Source organism: Vanellus vanellus (genome assembly GCF_965231255.1).
Source record: "Vanellus vanellus genome assembly, contig: HAP1_SCAFFOLD_1028, whole genome shotgun sequence".
Lineage (NCBI taxonomy): Eukaryota > Metazoa > Chordata > Aves > Charadriiformes > Charadriidae > Vanellus > Vanellus vanellus.
The window spans coordinates 30,345-54,438 of record NW_028127809.1 but is presented as its reverse complement, the minus strand read 5'-3'; the positions used below and the strand labels follow the sequence as shown (position 1 = coordinate 54,438).

Below are 24,094 nucleotides of genomic sequence, written 5' to 3'. Positions count from 1 at the left end.
ACAACTGCCCCCCCTCATTGTCGTCCCCCCCCCCCCCCCCCGGCTCATACCCCCAACTCCCCCCCCCCCCCCCTTATTGCCCTCCTCCCCCGGGCTAATACCCCCCAACTGCCCCCCTTTATTGCCCCCCCCACCCCCCCCGGGGGATAAAACCCGCTATTGCCCCCCCGGGGTAATTCCGCCCCCCGCGCACCCGCAGGATCTCCAACTTCACCCCCATGGCGCCTCCAGGGCTCCTCAGCACTTCCGCCTCCCCCCTCCCCCCCGTCACCCCTCCACCCCGCAACACGGCGGCCTCCCATTGGTTCCTCGCGCAGCCCCCGCCGCCGCCTCATTGGCTGGGGACGAGCGCGACGGGAGGGGCGGGGGAATGTCCTTTGAAGGGCGGGAGCGATGGCCAATGAGGAGAGGGCGCGGGCGGAAGTGGCGTCATCGCGGCTCGCCGGAAGAGGCAGTGGAGCGGGGGAAAATGGCGGAGGCGGAGGTGGAGGAGGAGATGGCGGAGGTGGAGGAGGAGATGGCGGAGCGGGAGGAGCCGCCGGTGGCGGCGGCGGCGCCGGGAACGGCCCCGGGAGCGGCCCCGGGAGCGGCCCCGGGAGCGGAGCTGGAGCAGCCCGAGCGGCCCGAGCTGCGCTTCGTGAGTGCGGGAGGCGGTGGTGGGGGCCGGGGCCGGGGTGGGCCTGGGCCTGGGGCTGGGCCTCGGCCCCGGCCCCCCCATCTGCTTCTGTCCTTGCCCCGACCCTGTCCGTGTCCCCACGACTGTCCCCGCGTCCCCTCTAAAGCCCCTGTCGCCACCCCCTCCTGTGCCCGTGTCGCTGGGTGCCCGTCTTCTCCCACATCCCTGTCCCTCTTCTTGTCCCCATGTCCCCCGTGCCCCCCCCCCCTTCTGCGTTCCGTGTGCCCTGTCACCATCCCTGTCACCTCTCGCTCTGCGTCCCTGTCACCCTTTGCTCCCTGTCCCCGCTGCTCCGTGTCCCCATCCCTTCTCGTTCTGACTCCCCGTCGCCCCCCTCCCGTCGCCCCCCACTCTCACCCTCCGTCCCCATTGTCCCCGTCCCCCCTTGTGCCCTGTCCTTCTAGTGCCTTGTCGCCATTGTCCCCATCCCCTCTTGCTCTCACCCCCGTCCCTCTCCCACCCTGTCCCATTGTCCCCATCCCCTCTTGTGCCCTGTCCCCGTTGTCCCCCTTGTCCCTGTCCTCCTTTGTGCCCTGTCCCCGCTGTCCCTCTCCCCGTCCCTCCTTGCCCTCTGTCCCCGCTGTCCCTCTCCCCGTCCCTCCTTGCCCTCTGTCCCCGCTGTCCCTCTCCCCGTCCCTCCTTGCCCTCTGTCCCCGCTGTCCCTCTCCTGCCCTGTCCCTGTTGTCCCCGTTTGCTCTCCCACCCTGTCCCGTTGTCCCCATCCCCCCTTGTGCCTTGTCCCCATTGTCCCTGTTCTTCCTGACCATTTGTCCCTGTCCCTCTCCCGCCCTGTCCCCGTTGTCCCTGTTTGCTCTTGCTCCCTGTCCCCGGCCCCTCTCGCGCCCCGGCCCCTCTCGCGCCCCGGCCCCGGTTGTCCCTGTTTGCTCTTGCTCCCTGTCCCTCTCGTGCCCCGTCCCTGTCATCCCTGTCCCCCCTTGTGCCCTGTCCTTCTCCCACCCTGTCCCCGTTGTCCCTGTCATCCCCTCTCGCGCCCCATCCCCAGTTGTCCCTGTCCCTCTCCCGCCCCGGCCCCGGTTGTCCTTCTCCCGCCCCGGCCCCGGTTGTCCTTCTCCCGCCCCGGCCCCGGTTGTCCCTCTCCCGCCCCGGCCCCGGTTGTCCCTCTCCCGCCCCGGCCCCGTTGTCCCTGTTTGCTCTTGCTCCCTGTCCTTCTCCCACCCTGTCCCCGTTGTCCCCGTCATCCCTCTCGCGCCCCGTCCCCGGTTGTCCCTGTCCCTCTCCCGCCCCGGCCCCGTTGTCCCTGTTTGCTCTTGCTCCCTGTCCCTCTCGCGCCCCGTCCCTGTCATCCCTGTCCCCCCTTGTGCCCTGTCCTTCTCCCACCCTGTCCCCGTTGTCCCCGTCGTCCCTCTCGCGCCCTGTCCCCTCTCGCGCCCTGTCCCCTCTCGCGCCCTGTCCCCTCTCGCGCCCTGTCCCCTCTCGCGCCCTGTCCCCTCTCGCGCCCTGTCCCCTCTCGCGCCCCGTCCCCGTTGTCCCCGTCGTCCCTCTCGCGCCCCGTCCCCGTTGTCCCCGTTGTCCCCGTCGTCCCTCTCGCGCCCCGTCCCCGTTGTCCCCGTCGTCCCTCTCGCGCCCCGTCCCCGTTGTCCCCGTCGTCCCTCTCGCGCCCCGGCCCCGTTGTCCCCGTCGTCCCTCTCGCGCCCCGGCCCCGTTGTCCCTGTTTGCTCTTGCTCCCTGTCCCTCTCCCGCCCCGTCCCTGTTGTCCCCGTTGTCCCTCTCGCGCTCCGTCTCCGTTGTCCCTGTCCCCCCTTGTGTCCTTCTCCCACCCTGTCCCCGTTGTCCCCGTCATCCCTCTCGTGCCCTGTCCCCGTTGTCCCTGTCCTTCTCCCGCCCTGTCCCCGTTGTCCCTGTTTGCTCTTGCTCCCTGTCCCTCTCCCGCCCCGTCCCCGTTGTCCCCGTTGTCCCTCTCCCGCCCCGTCCCCGTTGTCCCCGTCGTCCCTCTCGCGCCCCGTCCCCTCTCGCGCCCCGTCCCCTCTCGCGCCCCGTCCCCTCTCGCGCCCCGTCCCCTCTCGCGCCCCGTCCCCTCTCGCGCCCCGTCCCCTCTCGCGCCCCGTCCCCGTCGTCCCTCTCGCGCCCCGTCCCCGTCGTCCCTCTCGCGCCCCGTCCCCGTCGTCCCTCTCGCGCCCCGTCCCCGTCGTCCCCGTCGTCCCTCTCGCGCCCCGTCCCCGTCGTCCCTGTCCTTCTCCCCGCCCCGTCCCCGTTGTCCCTGTTTGCTCTTGCTCCCTGTCCCTCTCCCGCCCCGTCCCCGTTGTCCCCGTTGTCCCTCTCCCGCCCCGTCCCTGTCGTCCCTGTCCCCCCTTGTGCCCTGTCCTTCTCCCACCCTGTCCCCATTGTCCTTGTCGTCCCCTCTCGCGCCCCGTCCCTTCTCCCGCCCCGTCCCCGGTTGTCCCTGTCCCTCTCCCGCCCCGTCCCCGGTTGTCCCTGTCCTTCTCCCGCCCCGGCCCCGTTGTCCCTGTTTGCTCTTGCTCCCTGTCCCTCTCGCGCCCCGTCCCCGTCGTCCCTCTCGCGCCCCGTCCCCCTTGTCCCTGTCCCCCCTTGCTCCCTGTCCTTCTCCCGCCCTGTCCCCGTTGTCCCCGTCGTCCCCTCTCGCGCCCCGTCCCCGTTGTCCCCGTCGTCCCCTCTCGCGCCCCGTCCCCTCTCCCGCCCCGTCCCCAGTTGTCCCTGTCCTTCTCCCGCCCCGTCCCCGGTGTCCCTGTCCCCCCTTGTGCCCTGTCCTTCTCCCACCCTGTCCCCGTTGTCCCCCTCGCACCCCGTCCCCCTGTCCCCCCCCGCCCCCCCCGACGCGCTGTCCCCGTCGGCAGGAGGAGGAGGACGTGCAGCACGAGGAGGAGATCCTGCGCAACCCCTTCTCGGTGCGGTGTTGGCTGCGCTACACTCAGGCGCGGCAGAAGGGCCCCCCCGCCCGCCTCAACCTCCTCTTCGAGCGCGCCCTGCGGGAGCTGCCCGGCAGGTGGGGACACCGCGGGGACACCGCGGGGACACGGGGCCGGGGGGGGGCACCTCAGGGGGGACAGGGGTCTCACGGGGATGGGGGGGAGCACAGGGACCTCGGGGGGGGAGGGGGGATGGGGATACGGGGGCACCTCGGGGGTGTCCTCGCAGGGGATGGGGACCTCGGGGGTGTCCTCCTGGGGGACACGGGGACCTCAGGGGCACATTGGGGATGTCCTCGGGGGACAGGGACCTCAGGGGACACGGGGACCTCGGGGGTGTCCTCCTGGGGGACACGGGGACATCAGGGGCACATTGGGGATGTCCTCCTGGGGGACATGGGGACCTCGGGGGTGTCCTCCTGGGGGACATGGGGACCTCAGGGGCACATTGGGGATGTCCTCGGGGGACAGGGACCTCAGGGGACACGGGGACCTCGGGGGTGTCCTCCTGGGGGACACGGGGACATCAGGGGCACATTGGGGATGTCCTCAGGGGGGACACAGGGACCTCGGGGGTGTCGTCACGGGGGACACAGGGACTTCAGGGGCACATTGGGGATGTCCTCCTGGGGGACACGGGGACCTCAGGGGTGTCCTCCTGGGGGACATGGGGACATCAGGTACACATTGGGGATGTCCTCGGTGGGGACAGGGACCTCAGGGGTGTCCTCCTGGGGGATATGGGGACATCAGGTGCACATTGGGGATGTCCTCAGGGGAACATGGGGACCTTGGAGCTGTCATCAGGGGGGACACGGGGACATCAGGTGCACATTGGGGATGTCCTCGGTGGGGACAGGGACCTCAGGGGTGTCCTCCTGGGGGACACGGGGACATCAGGTGCACATTGGGGATGTCCTCAGGGGAACATGGGGACCTTGGAGCTGTCATCAGGGGGGACACGGGGACATCAGGTGCACATTGGGGATGTCCTCGGTGGGGACAGGGACCTCAAGGGACACGGGGACCTCGGGGGTGTCCTCCTGGGGGACATGGGGACATCAGGGGTGTCCTCCTGGGGGACATGGGGACATCAGGTACACATTGGGGATGTCCTCAGGGGGGACACAGGGACATCGGGGGTGTCCTCTTGGGGGACAGGAACCTCAGGGGGGACTTAGGGGCACATTGGGGATGTCCTCAGGGGGACATGGGGACCTCAGGGGTGTCCTCACAGGGGACAGGGACCTGGTGGTGTCCTCCTGGGGGACATGGGGACCTCAGGGGTGTCCTCACGGGGGACAGAGGGACCTCAGGTGCACATTGGGGATGTCCTCGGTGGGGACAGGGACCTCAGGGGACACAGGGACCTCGGGGGGTGTCCTCCTGGGGGACATGGGGACCTCAGGGGTGTCCTCCTGAGGGACACGGGGACCTCAGGGGCACATTGGGGGTGTCCTCAGGGGGGACAGGGACCTCAGGGGACACAGGGACCTCGGGGGGTGTCCTCCTGGGGGACAGAGGGACCTCAGGTGCACATTGGGGACGTCCTCAGGGGGGACATGGGGACCTCGGGGGTGTCCTCCTGGGGGACATGGGGACATCAGGGGCACATTGGGGATGTCCTCAGGGGGGACATGGGGACCTCGGGGGTGTCCTTGTGAGGGACGTGGACCTCAGGGGGGACAGGGGGACACCTCGGGGGTGTCCTTGTGGGGGATGGGGACCTCGGGGGTGTCCTCAGGGGGGGACAAAGGGACTTTAGGAGCACATTGGGGATGTCCTCAGGGGGGACAGGGACCTCGGGGGTGTCCTCTTAGGGGACATGGGGACCTCGGGGGTGTCGTCCTGGGGGACATGGGGACATCAGGGGCACATTGGGGATGTCCTCAGGGGGGACATGGGGACCTCAGGGGTGTCCTTGTGAGGGACAGGGACCTCGGGGGGGACAGGGGGACACCTCGGGGGTGTCCTTGTGGGGGACGGGGAGGGGACAAAGGGACTTTAGGAGCACATTGGGGATGTCCTCAGGGGGGACATGGGGACCTCGGGGGTGTTCTCAGGGGGTGGGGGACTTTGGGGGACAGGTTGGGGGGGGACACCTGGTCCTTGGGGGGGGAGGGGGGGATATAGGGACACTCTGTGGGGCGAGGGAGGGGGACGGGGCCACGCTGGGTCCCCTCATGGGTGATGGGGCCATCCCGCGGTGGCAGGGGGTGGGGGTGGTGACAGACCCGTCCCCGTCCCCTCCCAGTTACAAGCTGTGGTACCAGTACCTGCGGCAGCGGCGGCAGCAGGTGAAGGGGCGCTGCCCCACAGACCCGGCCTACGAGGAGGCCAACGCCTGCCACGAGCGCGCCCTCGTCTTCATGCACAAGGTGGGGACACGGGGGGGACACGGGGACAAGGGGGGGGACATGGGGATGGGGGGGACACGGGGACAAGGGGGGACACGTGGGGTGACACGGCCATGGGGGGTGTGGGCAGCTGGAGGGGACACAGAGGTGGGGGGTGTGGGGAGGGGCGGGGGGGACACGGGGACAAGGGGGGGACACGGGGACAAGGGGGGGGACATGGGGACACGGGGGGGGACACAGGGATGGGGGAGATACGGGGACGCGGGGGGGGACACGGCCGTGGGGGGTGTGGGCAGCTGGAGGGGACACAGAGGGGGGGGGTGTGGGGAGGGGCGGGGGGGACAGGCGGATGGGGGGACACGGGGACAAGGGGGGGACACGGGGACAAGGGGGGGGACAGGGGGACACGGGGACAAGTGGGGGACATGGGGACAAGGGGGGGGACACGGGGACGGGAGGGATATGGGGACAAGGGGGGACACGTGGGGTGACACGGCCGTGGGGGGTGTGGGCAGCTGGAGGGGACACAGAGGGGGGGGGTGTGGGGAGGGGCGGGGGGGACATGGGGACAAGGGGGGGGACAGGGGGACACGGGGACAGGGGGACACGGGGACAAGGGGGGGGACATGGGGACACGGGGGGGGACACGGGGATGGGGGGGATACGGGGACGCGGGGGGTGACACGGCCGTGGGGGGTGTGGGCAGCTGGAGGGGACACAGAGGGGGGGGGTGTGGGGAGGGGCTGGGGGGACACGGGGAGGACAGGGGGATGGGGGGACACGGGGACAAGGGGGGGACACGGGGACACGGGGACAAGGGGGGATATGGGGACAAGGGGGGACACGTGGGGTGACACGGCTGTGGGGGGTGTGGGCAGCTGGAGGGGACACAGAGGTGGGGGGTGTGGGGAGGGTCTGGGGGGACATGGGGACAAGGGGGGGGACAGGGGGACACAGGGACAAGTGGGGGACATGGGGACGGGGGGGACACGGGGACAAGGGGGGGGATATGGGGACGCGGGGGGTGACACGGCCGTGGGGGGTGTGGGCAGCTGGAGGGGACACAGAGGGGGGGGGTGTGGGGAGGGGCGGGGGGGACATGGGGACAAGGGGGGGACACGGGGATGGGGGGGATATGGGGACAAGGGGGGGACACGGGGACAAGGGGGGGGACATGGGGACACGGGGGGGGATACGGGGACGCGTGGGGTGACATAGCCGTGGGGGGTGTGGGCAGCTGGAGGGGACACGGGGGGGGGGGGTGTGGGGAGGGGCGGGGGGGACACGGGGACGGGGGGGACACGGGGACAAGGGGGGGGACATGGGGACACGGGGGGGGACACGGGGATGGGGGGGATACGGGGACAAGGGGGGGGACACGGGGACAAGGGGGGGGACATGGGGACACGGGGGGGGACACGGGGATGGGGGGGATATGGGGACGTGTGGGGTGACACAGCCGTGGGGGGTGTGGGCAGCTGGAGGGGACACGGGGGGGGGGGGGGTGTGGGGAGGGGCGGGGGGGACATGGGGACAAGGGGGGGGACAGGGGGACACGGGGACAAGGGGGGGACACGGGGACGGGGGGATATGGGGACAAGGGGGGACACGTGGGGTGACACGGCCGTGGGGGGTGTGGGGAGGAGCTGGGGGGACGGGGACATTAAGGGGGACGTGGAGCCCCACAAGCTCTCCCCGGCCCCATAACCACCCCCATAAGCCACCCCAGCCCCACAGCTGCCCCCCCAGCCCCATAGCTACCCTTGCAAGCTCTTCTTAGCCCCACAACTGCCCCCACACGCACCCCCCCAGCCCCACAACTACCGCCGTAAGCCCTCCCCAGCCCCACAACTGCCCCCACCCCCCCCAGCCCCATAGCTCCCCCTGTGAGCTCCCCCAGCCCCATAGCGAGCCATGCAAACCCGCTCCAGCCCTACAGTTGCCCCCATGCACCCCTGACAGCCCCATAACTACCCCTTCCCCCCCCCCAGCCCTATAGCTACCCTTGTAAGCGCTCCCCAGCCCCATAACTGCCTCCACACACCCCTGACAGCCCCATAAATTCCCTTTCAAGGCCTCCCCAGCCCCATAACTGCCCCACTGAGACCTCCCCAGTCCAACAACTGCCCCCACACACCCCCGAGAACCCCATAACTGCTCCCACGCACGTGTTCCAAACCCATAACTCCCCCTCCAAAACCTCCCCAGCCCCATAACTGCCACCACGCACCCGACAGCCCCATAGCTACCCCCACGCACATATTCCAGCCCCATAACTGCCTCCAGACACCCCTGACAACCCCATAACTTCCCCTTCGAGGGCTCTCCAGCCCCATAACTGCCTCCACACACCCCTGACAGCCCCATAACTTCCCCCACGAGGCATCCCCAGCCCCATAACTGCCCCACTGAGACCTCCCCAGTCCAAGAATTGCCCCCCCACACCTCTGACAGCCCCATAACTGCCCCCACGCACGTGTTCCAGCCCCATAACTCCCCCCACAAATCCTTCTCAGCCCCATAACTGTCCCCACGAGGGCTCTCCAGCCCCATAACTGCCTCCACGCACCCCTGACAGCCCCATAGCTACCCCCACACACATATCTTGCCCCATAACTGCCTCCACACACACCTCACATCCCCATAACTTCCCCTTCGAGGCCTCCCCAGCCCCATAACTGCCCCCACGCACCCGTAGCAGCCCCATAGCTACCCACACACACGGATTCCAGCCCCATAACTGCTTCCAAACACCCCTAACAGCCCCATAACTTCCCCTTCGAGGCCTCCCCAGCCCCATAACTGCCTCCACGCACCCCTGACAGCCCCATAGCTACCCACACACACGTATTCCAGCCCCATAACTGCCTCCAGACACCTCTAAGAGCCCCATAACTTCCCCTTCGAGGCCTCCCCAGCCCCATAACTGCCTCCACGCACGGGTTCCAGCCCCATAACTCCCCCTGCAAATCCTTCTCAGCCCCATAACTGTCCCCACAAGGGCTCTGCAGCCCCATAACTGCCCCCACGCACCCCTAGCAGCCCCATAGCTACCCCCACGCACATATTCCAGCCCCATAACTGCCTCCACACACCCCTGACAGCCCCATAACTTCCTCTATGTGGCCTCCCCAGCCCCATAACTGCCTCCACGCAACCCTGACAGCCCCATAGCTACCCACACACACGTATTCCAGCCCCATAACTGCCTCCAGACAGCTCTAACAGCCCCACAACTTCCCCTTCGAGGCCTACCCAGCCCCATAACTGCCCCCACACACCCCTGACAGCCCCATAACTGCCCCCACGCACGGGTTCCAGCCCCATAACTCACCCTCCAAATCCTTCTCAGCCCCATAACTGCCTCCACGAGGCCTCCCCAGCCCCATAACTGCCCCCACACACCCCAAGCAGCCCCATAGCTACCCCCACGCACATATTCCAGCCCCATAACTGCTTCCAAACACCCCTAACAGCCCCATAACTTCCCCTTCGAGGCCTCTCCAGCCCCATAACTGCCCCCACGCACCCCAAGCAGCCCCATAGCTACCCCCACGCACATATTCCAGCCCCATAACTGCTTCCAAACACCCCTAACAGCCCCATAACTTCCCCTTCGAGGCCTCTCCAGCCCCATAACTGCCTCCACGCACCCCTGACAGCCCCATAGCTACCCACACACACGTATTCCAGCCCCATAACTGCCTCCAGACACCTCTAAGAGCCCCATAACTTCCCTTTCAAGGCCTCCCCAGCCCCATAACTGCCCCACTGAGACCTCCCCAGTCCAAGAACTGCCCCCCCACACCTCTGACAGCCCCATAACTGCCCCCACGCACGTGTTCCAGCCCCATAACTCCCCCCGCAAATCCTTCTCAGCCCCATAACTGTCCCCACGAGGGCTCTCCAGCCCCATAACTGCCTCCACGCACCCCTGACAGCCCCATAACTTCCCTTTCAAGGCCTCCCCAGCCCCATAACTGCCCCAGTGAGACCTCCCCAGTCCAACAACTGCCCCCACACACCCCTGACAGCCCCATAACTGCCCCCACTCACGGGTTCCAGCCCCATAACTCACCCTCCAAATCCTTCTCAGCCCCATAACTGCCTCCACGCACCCCTGACAGCCCCATAGCTACCCACACATACATATTCCAGCCCCATAACTGCCTCCACGCACCCCTGACAGCCCCATAACTTCCCCTTCAAGGCCTCCCCAGCCCCATAACTGTCCCCACGAGGGCTCTCCAGCCCCATAACTACCTCCACGCACCCCTGACAGCCCCATAACTGCCCCCACGCACCCCTAACAGCCCCATAACTTCCCCTTCAAGGCCTCCCCAGCCCCATAACTGCCTCCACGCACCCCTAACAGCCCCATAACTTCCCCTTCAAGGCCTCCCCAGCCCCATAACTGCCCCCACACACCCCTGACAGCCCCATAACTTCCCCTTCGAGGCCTCCCCAGCCCCATAACTGCCCCCACGCATTCCTGACAGCCCCATAACTTCCCCTTCAAGGCCTCCCCAGCCCCATAACTGCCCCCACACACCCCTAACAGCCCCATAACTTCCCCTTCGAGGCCTCCCCAGCCCCATAACTGCCCCCACACACCCCTGACAGCCCCATAACTTCCCCTTCGAGGCCTCCCCAGCCCCATAACTGCCCCCACGCATTCCTGACAGCCCCATAACTTCCCCTTCAAGGCCTCCCCAGCCCCATAACTGCCTCCACGCACCCCTGACAGCCCCATAACTTCCTCCGCGAGGCCTCCCCAGCCCCATAACTGCCTCCACGCACGTTTTCCAGCCCCATAACTCCCCCCGCAAATCCTTCCCAGCCCCATAACTGCCCCCACATACCCCTAACAGCCCCATAACTTCCCCTTCGAGGCCTCCCCAGCCCCATAACTGCCCCCACACACCTCTAACAGCCCCATAACTTCCCCTTCGAGGCCTCCCCAGCCCCATAACTGCCCCCACACACCCCTGACAGCCCCATAACTTCCCCTTCAAGGCCTCCCCAGCCCCATAACTGCCCCCACACACCCCTGACAGCCCCATAACTTCCCCTTCAAGGCCTCCCCAGCCCCATAACTGCCCCCACGTACCCCTGACAGCCCCATAACTTCCCCTTCAAGGCCTCCCCAGCCCCATAACTGCCCCCACACACCCCTGACAGCCCCATAACTTCCCCTTCAAGGCCTCCCCAGCCCCATAACTGCCCCCACACACCCCTGACAGCCCCATAACTTCCCCTTCAAGGCCTCCCCAGCCCCATAACTGCCCCCACACACCCCTGACAGCCCCATGACTTCCCCTTCAAGGCCTCCCCAGCCCCATAACTGCCTCCACGTACCCCTGACAGCCCCATAACTTCCTCCGCGAGGCCTCCCCAGCCCCATAACTGCCCCGTTCCCCCCCCCTCTCCTTTCCCCTCTGCCCCACAGATGCCCCGCATCTGGCTGGACTACTGCCAGTTCCTGGTGGAACAGGGCCGCATCACGCGGACGCGCCGCACCTTCGACCGGGCGCTGCGGGCGCTGCCCATCACCCAACACCACCGCGTCTGGCCCCTCTACCTCCAGTTCGTGCGCCGCTACCCCCTGCCCGAGACCGCCGTCCGCGTCTACCGCCGCTTCCTGAAGGTACGCGCCCCGCCGGTGGCACTTGGGGCGGTGACAGAGCCGGCGGTGTCACCCTGAGGTGGTGGAAGCACCCGGTGATGGCGCCCCGTGGTGGTGGTTGGCCCCGTGGTGGTGGTTGACTCACTGGTGGTGGTCGACCCCGTGGTGGTGGTCGACCCCGTGGTGGTGGTTGGCCCCATGGTGTCACCCCATGGTGGTGGTCGACCCCATGGTGTCATCCTGAGGTGGTGAAAGCACCCGGTGATGTCGCCCCGTGGGGGTGGTTGACCCCGTGGTGGTGGTTGACCCCCTGGTGTCACCACAGGGTATTGGCGCAAGTGGTGGTGGCATCTAGGGTGGTGGCACAGCCGGTGGTGTCACCCTGAGGTGGTGGAAGCACCCGGTGATGTCGCCCCGTGGTGGTGGTTGACCCCGTGGTGGTGGTCGGCCCCGTGGTGGTGGTTGACCCCATGGTGTCACCCTGAGGTGGTGAAAGCACCCGGTGATGTCGCCCCATGGTGGTGGTCGACCCCGTGGTGGTGGTCGACCCCATGGTGGTGGCTGACCCCATGGTGTCACCCCATGGTGGTGGCACAGCCAGTGGTGTCACCCCGTGGTGGTGGTTGACCCCTTGGTGTCACCACAGGGTATTGGCGCAAGTGGTGGTGGCACTTGTGGTGGTGGAAGCACCCAATGATGTCCCCTCAGGGTGGTGGTAGACCCTGTGGTGTCACCCCATGGTGGTGGCCAACCCCGTGGTGGTGGTCGGCCCCGTGGTGGTGGTTGACCCCATGGTGTCACCCTGAGGTGGTGGAAGCACCCGGTGATGTCACCCTGTGGTGGTGGTCAACCCCGTGGTGGTGGTTGATCCCATGGTGGTGGTTGACCCCATGGTGGTGGTCGACCCCGTGGTGGTGGTTGACCCCCTGGTGTCACCACAGGGTATCGGCGCAAGTGGTGGTGGCACCTGTGGTGGTGGAAGCACCCAATGATGTCCCCTCAGGGTGGTGGTAGACCGTGTGGTGTCACCCCGTGGTGGTGGCATCTGGGGTGGTGGCCCAGCCGGTGGTGTCCCCCTGAGGTGGCGGAAGCACCCGGTGATGGCGCCCCACGCAGGGCAGGGAGGGAGGCATAGGGGACACGAGGGATAGGGACACTGGTGACACGCAGGGCGTGGTGCAGGGACGGGGGTGGCAGGGACGGGGGTGGCAGGGACAGGGGTGGCAGGGACGGGGGTGGCACAGAGGTGGGAGGGGACACGTGGCGAGATAGAGGTGGCAAAGCCACACGGAGCAGGGACGGGGGGCGGGGAGAGGTGACAGGGACACTCGGAGCAGGGACAGAGGGGACACCGAGGAAGGACAGAGCAGGGACGGAGGTGACACGGAGCAGAGAAGGTGACAGAGGTGACACAGAGCAGGGACAGAGGGGACAGAGGTGACATGGAGCAGGGACGGAGGTGACACGGAGCAGAGAAGGAGGTGACACAGGGCAGGGACGGAGGTGACAGAGGTGACACGGGGCAGGGACAGAGGTGACAGGTGACACAGAGCAGGGACAGAGGTGACAGAGGTGACACGGAGCAGGGACAGAGGTGACAGAGGTGACACGGAGCAGGGACAAAGGTGACACAGAGCAGGGAAGGAGGTGACAGAGGTGACACGGAGCAGGGACAGAGGTGACACGGAGCAGAGAAGGTGACAGAGGTGACACAGAGCGGGGACAGAGGTGACACAGAGCAGGGACAGAGGTGACAGAGGTGACACGGGGCAGGGACGGAGGTGACATGGAGCAGGGAGGGAGGTGACAGAGGTGACACAGAGCAGGGACAGAGGTGACATGGAGCAGGGACGGAGGTGACAGAGGTGACACGGACCAGGGACGGAGGTGACACGGAGCAGGGACGGAGGTGACAGAGGTGACACGGGGCAGGGACAGAGGTGACACAGAGCAGGGACGGAGGTGGCAGAGGTGACACAGAGCGGGGACAGAGGTGACACGGAGCAGGGACAGAGGTGACAGAGGTGACACGGAGCAGGGACAAAGGTGACACAGAGCAGGGAAGGAGGTGACAGAGGTGACACGGAGCAGAGAAGGTGCCAGAGGTGACACAGAGCGGGGACAGAGGTGACACGGAGCAGGGACAGAGGGGACAGAGGTGACACGGAGCAGGGACGGAGGTGACAGAGGTGACATGGAGCAGAGAAGGTGACAGAGGTGACACAGAGCGGGGACAGAGGTGACACGGAGCAGGGACAGAGGGGACAGAGGTGACACAGAGCGGGGACAGAGGTGACAGAGGTGACATGGAGCAGGGACGGAGGTGACACGGAGCAGAGAAGGAGGTGACAGAGGTGACACGGAGCAGGGACGGAGGTGACACAGGGCAGGGACAGAGGTGACAGAGGTGACACGGAGCAGGGACGGAGGTGACAGAGGTGACACGGAGCAGGGACAGAGGTGACACAGAGCAGAGAAGGTGACAGAGGTGACACGGAGCGGGGACAGAGGTGACACAGAGCAGGGACAGAGGTGACAGAGGTGACACGGAGCAGGGACGGAGGTGACACAGAGCAGAGAAGGTGACAGAGGTGACACGGAGCAGGGACGGAGGTGACAGAGGTGACATGGAGCAGGGACAGAGGTGGCACGGAGCAGAGAAGGAGGTGACAGAGGTGACACAGAGCGGGGACAGAGGTGACACGGAGCAGGGACAGAGGTGACAGAGGTGACACGGAGCAGGGAGGGAGGTGACACAGAGCGGGGACAGAGGTGACAGAGGTGACATGGAGCAGGGACAGAGGTGACACAGAGCAGAGAAGGTGACAGAGGTGACACAGAGCAGAGAAGGTGACAGAGGTGACACAGAGCAGAGAAGGTGACAGAGGTGACACAGAGCGGGGACGGAGGTGACACGGAGCAGAGAAGGAGGTGACAGAGGTGACACGGAGCAGGGACGGAGGTGACACAGGGCAGGGACAGAGGTGACAGAGGTGACACGGAGCAGGGACGGAGGTGACAGAGGTGACACGGAGCAGGGACAGAGGTGACACAGAGCAGAGAAGGTGACAGAGGTGACACGGAGCGGGGACAGAGGTGACACAGAGCAGGGACAGAGGTGACAGAGGTGACACGGAGCAGGGACGGAGGTGACACAGAGCAGAGAAGGTGACAGAGGTGACACGGAGCAGGGACGGAGGTGACAGAGGTGACATGGAGCAGGGACAGAGGTGGCACGGAGCAGAGAAGGAGGTGACAGAGGTGACACAGAGCGGGGACAGAGGTGACACGGAGCAGGGACAGAGGTGACAGAGGTGACACGGAGCAGGGACAGAGGTGACACAGAGCAGAGAAGGTGACAGAGGTGACACAGAGCAGAGAAGGTGACAGAGGTGACACGGAGCAGGGACGGAGGTGACAGAGGTGACATGGAGCAGGGACAGAGGTGGCACGGAGCAGAGAAGGAGGTGACAGAGGTGACACAGAGCGGGGACAGAGGTGACACGGAGCAGGGACAGAGGTGACAGAGGTGACACGGAGCAGGGAGGGAGGTGACACAGAGCGGGGACAGAGGTGACAGAGGTGACATGGAGCAGGGACAGAGGTGACACAGAGCAGAGAAGGTGACAGAGGTGACACAGAGCAGAGAAGGTGACAGAGGTGACACAGAGCGGGGACGGAGGTGACACGGAGCAGAGAAGGAGGTGACAGGCAGAGGTGGCCCGGCATGTCGGGTGCCAGCGGGCGGGCTTGGGGACAGCGGGGGACGGACGGACGGATGCACACCTTGGGGACCGTCCCCGCGTGTGTCACACGTGTCCCCCCATGTCCCCCCCCCCCCCCCAGCTGAGCCCCGAGAGCGCGGAGGAGTACGTGGGGTACCTGCGCTCCGTGGGGCGGTTGGACGAGGCCGCCCTGCGCCTGGCCCGCCTCGTTAACGACGAGCGCTTCGTCTCCAAGGAGGGCAAGTCTAATTACCAGGTGGGTGCCTCGGGGGGGGGGGGGGGCACCCAGGGGGGGATGGGGGGGCACCCGGTGGGATGAGAGGATGGTGACGGGGTGGGGGTCGTGGAGGGGGAAAGGGGGTCTGGGGGGCACCAGGAGGGGTTGGGGGGGTCACGAGGGGCTGTGGGGGCACCCATGGGTGCTGGGGGGGTCATGGGTGCTGGGGGGGCACCCATGGGTGCGGGGGGGCACCCAGGGGGGGATGGGGGGCACCCGGGGGGGGGGCTGAGAGGATGGTGACCAGTTGGGGTTCGGGAGGGGGAAAGGGGGTCTGGGGGGCACCAGGAGGGGTTGGGGGGGGTGAAAAGGGGTTGGGGGGGGCACCCATGGGTGCTTGAGGGGGGGGGCGCACCCATGGGTGCAGGGGGGGGCACCCAAGGGGGGATGGGGGGGCACCCGGTGGGCTGAGAGGATGGTGACGGGGTGGGGGTCAGGGAGGGGGAAAGGGGGTCTGGGGGGCACCAGGAGGGGTTGGGGGGGGTGAAAAGGGGCTGGGGGGGCACCCATGGGTGCTTGAGGGGGGGGGGCACCCAGGGGTGCTCTGGGGGGGGCACCCAGGGGGGGATGGGGGGCACCCGGGGGGGGCTGAGAGGATGGTGACCAGTTGGGGTTCGGGAGGGGGAAAGGGGGTCTGGGGGGCACCAGGAGGGGTTGGGGGGGGTGAAAAGGGGCTGGGGGGGCACCCATGGGTGCTGGGGGGGGGGTCATGGGTGCTGGGGGGGCACCCATGGGTGCAGGGGGGGCACCCAGGGGGGGATGGGGGGGCACCCGGTGGGCTGAGAGGATGGTGACCAGTTGGGGTTCGGGAGGGGGAAAGGGGGTCTGGGGGGCACCAGGAGGGGTTGGGGGGGTCACAAGGGGTTGGGGGGGGCACCCATGGGTGCTTGAGGGGGGGGGCACCCATGGGTGCAGGGGGGGTCATGGGTGCTGGGGGGGGACCCAGGGGGAGATGGGGGGCACCCAGGGGGGGCTGAGAGGATGGTGACCAGTTGGGGTCCGGGAGGGGGAAAGGGGGTCTGGGGGGCACCAGGAGGGGTTGGGGGGGGTGAAAAGGAGCTGGGGGGGGCACCCATGGGTGCTGGGGGGGCACCCGGGGGGGATGGGGGGCACCCGGTGGGATGAGAGGATGGTGACGGGGTGGGGGTCAGGGAGGGGGAAAGGGGGTCTGGGGGGCACCAGGAGGGGTAGAGGGGGTCACAAGGGGTTGGGGGGGGCACCCATGGGTGCTTGAGGGGGGGGGGGCACCCATGGGTGCAGGGGGGGGCACCCAGGGGGGGATGGGGGGCACCCAGGGGGGGCTGAGAGGATGGTGACCAGTGGGGTTCGGGAGGGGGAAAGGGGGTCTGGGGGGCACCAGGAGGGGTTGGGGGGGGTGAAAAGGGGCTGGGGGGGCACCCATGGGTGCTGGGGGGGGGGTCATGGGTGCTGGGGGGGCACCCATGGGTGCAGGGGGGGCACCCAGGGGGGGATGGGGGGGCACCCGGTGGGCTGAGAGGATGGTGACCAGTTGGGGTTCGGGAGGGGGAAAGGGGGTCTGGGGGGCACCAGGAGGGGTTGGGGGGGTCACAAGGGGTTGGGGGGGGCACCCATGGGTGCTTGAGGGGGGGGGGCACCCATGGGTGCAGGGGGGGGCACCCAGGGGGGGATGGGGGGCACCCAGGGGGGGCTGAGAGGATGGTGACCAGTTGGGGTTCGGGAGGGGGAAAGGGGGTCTGGGGGGCACCAGGAGGGGTTGGGGGGGGTGAAAAGGGGCTGGGGGGGCACCCATGGGTGCTCGGGGGGGGCATGGGTGCTGGGGGGGCACCCAGGGGAGGTCTGGGGGTCCCCTGGGGGTGCTGCCCCCCCCCCAGTTGTGGCAGGAGCTGTGCGAGCTGCTGTCCCAGCACCCGGAGCGGGTGTTGGGGGTCTCCTATGGCTTCTGGGGTCTCCTATGGGTTCTGGGATCTCCTAGGGGTTCTGGGGTCACCCATGGGTGCTGGGGGGGGGTCTGGGGGTCCCCTTTGGGTGCTGACCCCCCCCCTTGTCCCCCCCCCCAGCTGTGGCAGGAGCTGTGCGAGCTGCTGTCCCAGCACCCGGGGCGGGTGTTGGGGGTCTCCTATGGGTGTTGGGGGTCTCCTACGGGTTCTGGGGTCACCCATGGGTGCTGGGGGGGGGTCTGGGGGTCCCCTTTGGGTGCTGACCCCCCCCCTTGTCCCCCCCCCAGCTGTGGCAGGAGCTGTGCGAGCTGCTGTCCCAGCACCCGGGGCGGGTGTTGGGGGTCTCCTACGGGTTCTGGGATCTCCTATGGGTTCTGGGGTCACCCATGGGTGCTGGGGGGGGGTCTGGGGGTCCCCTTTGGGTGCTGACCCCCCCCCTTGTCCCCCCCCCAGCTGTGGCAGGAGCTGTGCGAGCTGCTGTCCCAGCACCCGGGGCGGGTGTTGGGGGTCTCCTATGGGTGTTGGGGGTCTCCTATGGGTTCTGGGATCTCCTATGGGTTCTGGGGTCACCCATGGGTGCTGGGGGGGGTCAGGGGGGGTCTGGGGGTCCCCTTTGGGTGCTGACCCCCCCCCTTGTCCCCCCCCCAGCTGTGGCAGGAGCTGTGCGAGCTGCTGTCCCAGCACCCGGAGCGGGTGCGCTCGCTGGACGCGGGGGCCATCATCCGGGGGGGCCTGACCCGCTTCACCGACCAGCTGGGCCGCCTCTGGGGCGCGTTGGCCGACTGCTACATCCGCAGCGGCCACTTCGAGAAGGTGACACGTCCCCAACTGCCACCCCGCCCCGCCCCCGCTCACCTACCGGCCCTGGGGCCACCCCCAGCCCGGGGTTTTGGCTCCCACCTCACCCCACCCCATCCCAGGGCCACCGCAGCCCCGCTTCCCCGACCCCAAACCTCTCCAGGGCCACCACGGTCCTGGACTTCTGTCCCCAGGGCCACCGCAGTACCTGTTTCCTGTCCCCAAACCTCTCCAGGGCCACCACAGTACCCATCCCCAACCCCAAATCTCTCCAGGGCCACCACAACCCCAGTTCCTCAACCCCAAACCTCTCCAGGGCCACCACGGTCCTGGGTTTCTGTCCCCAGGGCCACCACAGTCCAGGTCTTCTGTCCTCAGGACCACCACAGCACCCGTCCCCAACCCCAAACCTCCCCAGGGCCACCACAACCCCAGTTCCTCAACCCCAAACCTCCCCAGGTCCACCACAGTCCAGGTCTTCTGTCCCCAGGGCCACCACAGCACCCGTCCCCAACCCCAAACCTCTCCAGGGCCACCACAGTACCCGTCCCCAACCCCAAACCTCTCTAGGGCCACCACGGTCCTGGACTTCTGTCCCCAGGGCCACCGCAGTACCTGTTTCCTGTCCCCAAACCTCTCCAGGGCCACCACAGTACCCATCCCCTGTCCCCAAACCTCTCCACGGCCACCACATTCCTGGGTTTCTGTCCCCAGGGCCACCACAAGCTTGGTTCCTCACCCCAGGGCCACCACAGCCCCAGTTCCCCAACCCCAAAACTCCCCAGGGCCACCACAGTACCCGTCCCCAACCCCAAACCTCTCCAGGGCCACCACGGTCCTGGACTTCTGTCCCCAGTACTGCCACCACAGTACCTGTTTCCTGTCCCCAAACCTCTCCACGGCCACCACAGTCCAGGTCTTCTGTCCCCAGGGCCACCACAAGCTTGGTTCCTCACCCCAGGGCCACCACAGCCCCCGTTCCCCAACCCCAAACCTCTCCAGGGCCACCACAACCCCAGTTCCTCAACCCCAAACCTCTCCAGGGCCACCACGGTCCTGGACTTCTGTCCCCAGGGCCACCACAGTACCTGTTTCCTGTCCCCAAACCTCCCCAGGGCCACCACAAGCTTGGTTCCTCACCCCAGGGCCACCACAGCCCCAGTTCCCCAACCCCAAACCTCTCCAGGACCACCACAGAGCCCATCCCTTGTCCCCAAACCTCCCCAGGGCCACCACGGTACCTGTCCCCTGTCCCCAAACCTCTCCAGGGCCACCACCACCACCCCAGTCCCCTGTCCCTATGTCACCCCACGGCCACCACCCCCCAGGTTCCCTGTCCCCATGGCACCTCAGTGCCACCCCCCCCAGATTCACTCTCCCCAGGCCACCTCAGGGCCACCACTACCCTCATCCCCTGTCCCCATGTCACCCAAGAGCCACCACCACCCTGATCCCCGTCTGCAGCCCCCCCCAGGGCCACCACCACCACCCCAGTTCCCCTGTCCCTATGTCACCCCAGGGCCACCACCACCCAGGTCCCCTGTCCCTATGTCACCCAGGAGCCACCACCCCCCAGATTCCCCGTCCCCAGGCCACCTCAGGGCCACCACTACCCTCATCCCCTGTCCCCATGTCACCCAAGAGCCACCACCACCCTGATCCCCGTCTGCAGCCCCCCCCAGGTCCACCAGCACCCCAGTCCCCTGTCCCTATGTCACCTTTGGCCACCACCCCCCATGTTCCCTGTCCCCATGTCACCCCAGGGCCACCACCCCCCAGATTCCCCGTCCCCAGGCCACCTCAGGGCCACCACTACCCTCATCCCCTGTCCCCATGTCACCCAGGAGCCACCACCACCCTGATCCCCGTCTGCAGCCCCCTCCAGGGCCACCACCACCACCCCAGTCCCTTGTCCCTATGTCACCTTTGGCCACCACCCCCCATGTTCCCTGTCCCCATGTCACCTCAGTGCCACCACCCCCCAGATTCCCTGTCCCCATGTCACCCAGGAGCCACCACCACCCTGATCCCCATCTGCAGCCCCCTCCAGGGCCACCACCACCACCCCAGTTCCCCTGTCCCTATGTCACTTAGGGCCACCACCACCCCAGACCCAACCAACCCCTGGCAGCTCCATCCCATCCCGCTGTCCCCAACGTGCTGTCCCCAACGCGTTGTCCCCAACGCGCTCTCCTGTCCCCGCAGGCCCGGGACGTGTACGAGGAGGCGGTGCAGACGGTGATGACGGTGCGGGACTTCACGCAGGTCTTCGACAGCTACGCCCAGTTCGAGGAGAGCGTCATCGCCGCCAAGATGGAGACGGTGGCCGAGCTGGGCCGGGAGGAGGACGGTGAGTTGGGGCTCCCCCGGGGTCGCCCGGCCTCCGCGTTCCCCCCCCCAAAAAAAAAATGAGAGTTTGGGGGTGCCCTGCCTCAGTTTCCCCAAAAAAGGATGAGTTTGGGGATGCTCTACCTCAGTTTCCCCAAAGATTATGAGTTTGGGGATGCTCTGCCTCAGTTTCCCCAAAAAAGGATGAGTTTGGGGATGCTCTGCCTCAGTTTCCCCAAAAAAGGATCAGTTTTGGGGTGCTCTGCCTCAGTTTCCCCCCAAAAACTGAGAGTTTGGGGATGCTCTGCCTCAGTTTCCCCCAAAAAGGATGAGTTTGGGGATGCTCTGCCTCAGTTTCCCCAAAAAAGGATGAGTTTGGGGGTGCTCTGCCTCAGTTTCCCCCAAAAAGGATGAGTTTGGGGGTGCCCTGCCTCAGTTTCCCCAAAAATGATGAGTTTGGGGATGCTCTGCCTCAGTTTCCCCAAAAATGATGAGTTTTGGGGTGCCCTGCCTCAGTTTCCCCCCCAAACCAGTTAGTTTTGGGGTGCTCTGCCTCAGTTTCCCCCAAAAAGGATGAGTTTGGGGATGCTCTGCCTCAGTTTCCCCCCAAAAATGATGAGTTTGGGGGTGCTCTGCCTCAGTTTCCCCCCAAAATGATGAGTTTGGGGGTGCTCTACCTCAGTTTCCCCAAAAATTATGAGTTTGGGGGTGCTCTGCCTCAGTTTCCCCCCCAAACCAGTTAGTTTTGGGGATGCTCTGCCTCAGTTTCCCCCAAAAAGGATGAGTTTGGGGATGCTCTGCCTCAGTTTCCCCAAAAATTCTGATTTTGGGGTGCCCTGCCTCAGTTTCCCCCCCAAACCAGTTAGTTTTGGGGATGCTCTGCCTCAGTTTCCCCAAAAATGATGATTTTGGGGGTGCCCTGCCTCAGTTTCCCCCCAAAAAGGATGAGTTTGGGGATGCTCTGCCTCAGTTTCCCCCCAAAAAGGATGAGTTTGGGGGTGCTCTGCCTCAGTTTCCCCAAAAAAGGATGAGTTTTGGGGTGCTCTGCCTCAATTTCCCCCCAAAAAGGGTGATTTTGGGGGTGCTCTGCCTCAGTTTCCCCAAAAAAGGATGAGTTTGGGGATGCTCTGCCTCAGTTTCCCCAAAAAAGGATGAGTTTGGGGGTGCCCTGCCTCAGTTTCCCCCCAAAAACTGAGAGTTTGGGGATGCTCTGCCTCAGTTTCCCCAAAAAGGATGAGTTTGGGGGTGCCCTGCCTCAGTTTCCCCAAAAATGATGAGTTTGGGGATGCCCTGCCTCAGTTTCCCCAAAAAAGGATGAGTTTGGGGATGCTCTGCCTCAGTTTCCCCAAAAATTATGAGTTTGGGGATGCTCTGCCTCAGTTTCCCCCAAAAAGGGTGATTTTGGGGATGCTCTGCCTCAGTTTCCCCCCCAAAATGATGAGTTTGGGGGTGCTCTGCCTCAGTTTCCCCCCAAGAACTGAGAGTTTGGGGGTGCCCTGCCTCAGTTTCCCCCCAAAAATGATGATTTTGGGGGTGCCCTGCCTCAGTTTCCCCAAAAAAGGATCAGTTTTGGGGTGCTCTGCCTCAGTTTCCCCCAAAAAAGGATGAGTTTTGGGGTGCTCTGCCTCAGTTTCCCCCCAAAAAGGATGAGTTTGGGGGTGCTCTGCCTCAGTTTCCCCAAAAATTATGATTTTGGGGTGCCCTGCCTCAGTTTCCCCCCAAAAACTGAGAGTTTGGGGGTGCCCTGCCTCAGTTTCCCCAAAAAAGGATGAGTTTGGGGTGCCCTGCTTCAGTTTCCCCAAAAAGGATGAGTTTGGGGATGCTCTACCTCAGTTTCCCCAAAAATTATGAGTTTGGGGATGCTCTGCCTCAGTTTCCCCAAAAAAGGATGAGTTTGGGGGTGCCCTGCCTCAATTTCCCCCCAAAAAGGGTGATTTTGGGGGTGCTCTGCCTCAGTTTCCCCAAAAAAGGATGAGTTTGGGGATGCTCTGCCTCAGTTTCCCCAAAAAAGGATGACTTTGGGGGTGCCCTGCCTCAGTTTCCCCCCAAAAAGGATGAGTTTGGGGGTGCTCTGTCTCAGTTTCCCCAAAAAAGGATGAGTTTGGGGGTGCCCTGCCTCAGTTTCCGCCCAAAACCTGTTAGTTTGGGGGTGCCCTGCCTCAGTTTCCCCCCAAAAATGATGAGTTTGGGGGTGCCCTGCCTCAGTTTCCCCCCAAGAACTGAGAGTTTGGGGGTGCCCTGCCTCAGTTTCCCCAAAAATGATGATTTTGGGGGTGCCCTGCCTCAGTTTCCCCAAAAAAGGATCAGTTTTGGGGTGCTCTGCCTCAGTTTCCCCCAAAAAAGGATGAGTTTTGGGGTGCTCTGCCTCAGTTTCCCCCCAAAAAGGGTGATTTTGGGGGTGCTCTGCCTCAGTTTCCCCAAAAAAGGATGACTTTGGGGGTGCTCTGCCTCAGTTTCCCCAAAAAAGGATGACTTTGGGGGTGCCCTGCCTCAGTTTCCCCCCAAAAAGGATGAGTTTGGGGGTGCCCTGCCTCAGTTTCCGCCCAAAAAGGATGAGTTTGGGGGTGCTCTGTCTCAGTTTCCCCAAAAAAGGATGAGTTTGGGGGTGCCCTGCCTCAGTTTCCCCCCAAGAACTGAGAGTTTGGGGGTGCCCTGCCTCAGTTTCCCCAAAAATGATGATTTTGGGGGTGCCCTGCCTCAGTTTCCCCAAAAAAGGATCAGTTTTGGGGTGCTCTGCCTCAGTTTCCCCCAAAAAAGGATGAGTTTTGGGGTGCTCTGCCTCAGTTTCCCCCCAAAAAGGGTGATTTTGGGGGTGCTCTGCCTCAGTTTCCCCAAAAATGATGAGTTTGGGGATGCTCTGCCTCAGTTTCCCCAAAAAAGGATGAGTTTGGGGGTGCCCTGCCTCAGTTTCCCCAAAAATGATGAGTTTGGGGGTGCCCTGCCTCAGTTTCCCCCCAAAAAGGATGAGTTTGGGGGTGCCCTGCCTCAGTTTCCCCCCAAAAACTGAGAGTTTGGGGGTGCCCTGCCTCAGTTTCCCCAAAAAGGATGAGTTTGGGGATGCTCTGCCTCAGTTTCCCCCCAAAAATGATGAGTTTGGGGGTGCTCTGCCTCAGTTTCCCCCCCAAAAAAGGTGGGGTTTTTGGGGTGTCCTGACAGCCCGTCCCACCCCTGGTGTCCCCAACACCCTGTCCCACCCCGGGGGACATCCTGCACTGTGGGGTGACTTTGGTCACACCGGGTGTCCCCAGACCCCCCGTCCCCCCACCCGGGGGGTGCCCAGTGCCCCGGGCGTGTGCTGGTCCCACTGTCCCCAAGTGTCCCCAACACCCTGTCCCCAGATGTCTCCTGCTCACCCTGTCCCTGAGTGTCCCCAACACCCTGTCCCACCCCGGGGACATCCTGCACCCTGGGGTGACTTTGGTCACACCGGGTGTCCCCAGAGCCCCCCTGTCGTCCCCCCCGGGGGGTGCCCAGCGCCCCGTGTGGGTGCTGGTCCCACTGTC

General features: G+C 65.7%; 1 protein-coding gene across 1 annotated transcript in view; it reads left to right on the top strand.

Annotated features, from left to right (window-relative positions):
• Positions 1-490: 490 nt before the first annotated feature.
• The window catches only part of LOC309684983 (pre-mRNA-splicing factor SYF1-like), a gene marked incomplete at its 3' end in the record, with an annotated part of 53,945 nt that continues 30,341 nt past the window's right edge, over positions 491-24,094 (top strand). The window contains exons 1-7 of the mRNA XM_082500815.1: positions 491-637; positions 3,490-3,638; positions 5,816-5,939; positions 11,368-11,565; positions 15,391-15,525; positions 18,114-18,278; positions 20,469-20,613. Coding sequence (XP_082356941.1) covers positions 497-637; positions 3,490-3,638; positions 5,816-5,939; positions 11,368-11,565; positions 15,391-15,525; positions 18,114-18,278; positions 20,469-20,613 — 1,057 coding nt within the window. The 5' untranslated portion in view covers positions 491-496. The remainder of the gene's footprint in view (positions 638-3,489; positions 3,639-5,815; positions 5,940-11,367; positions 11,566-15,390; positions 15,526-18,113; positions 18,279-20,468; positions 20,614-24,094) is intronic.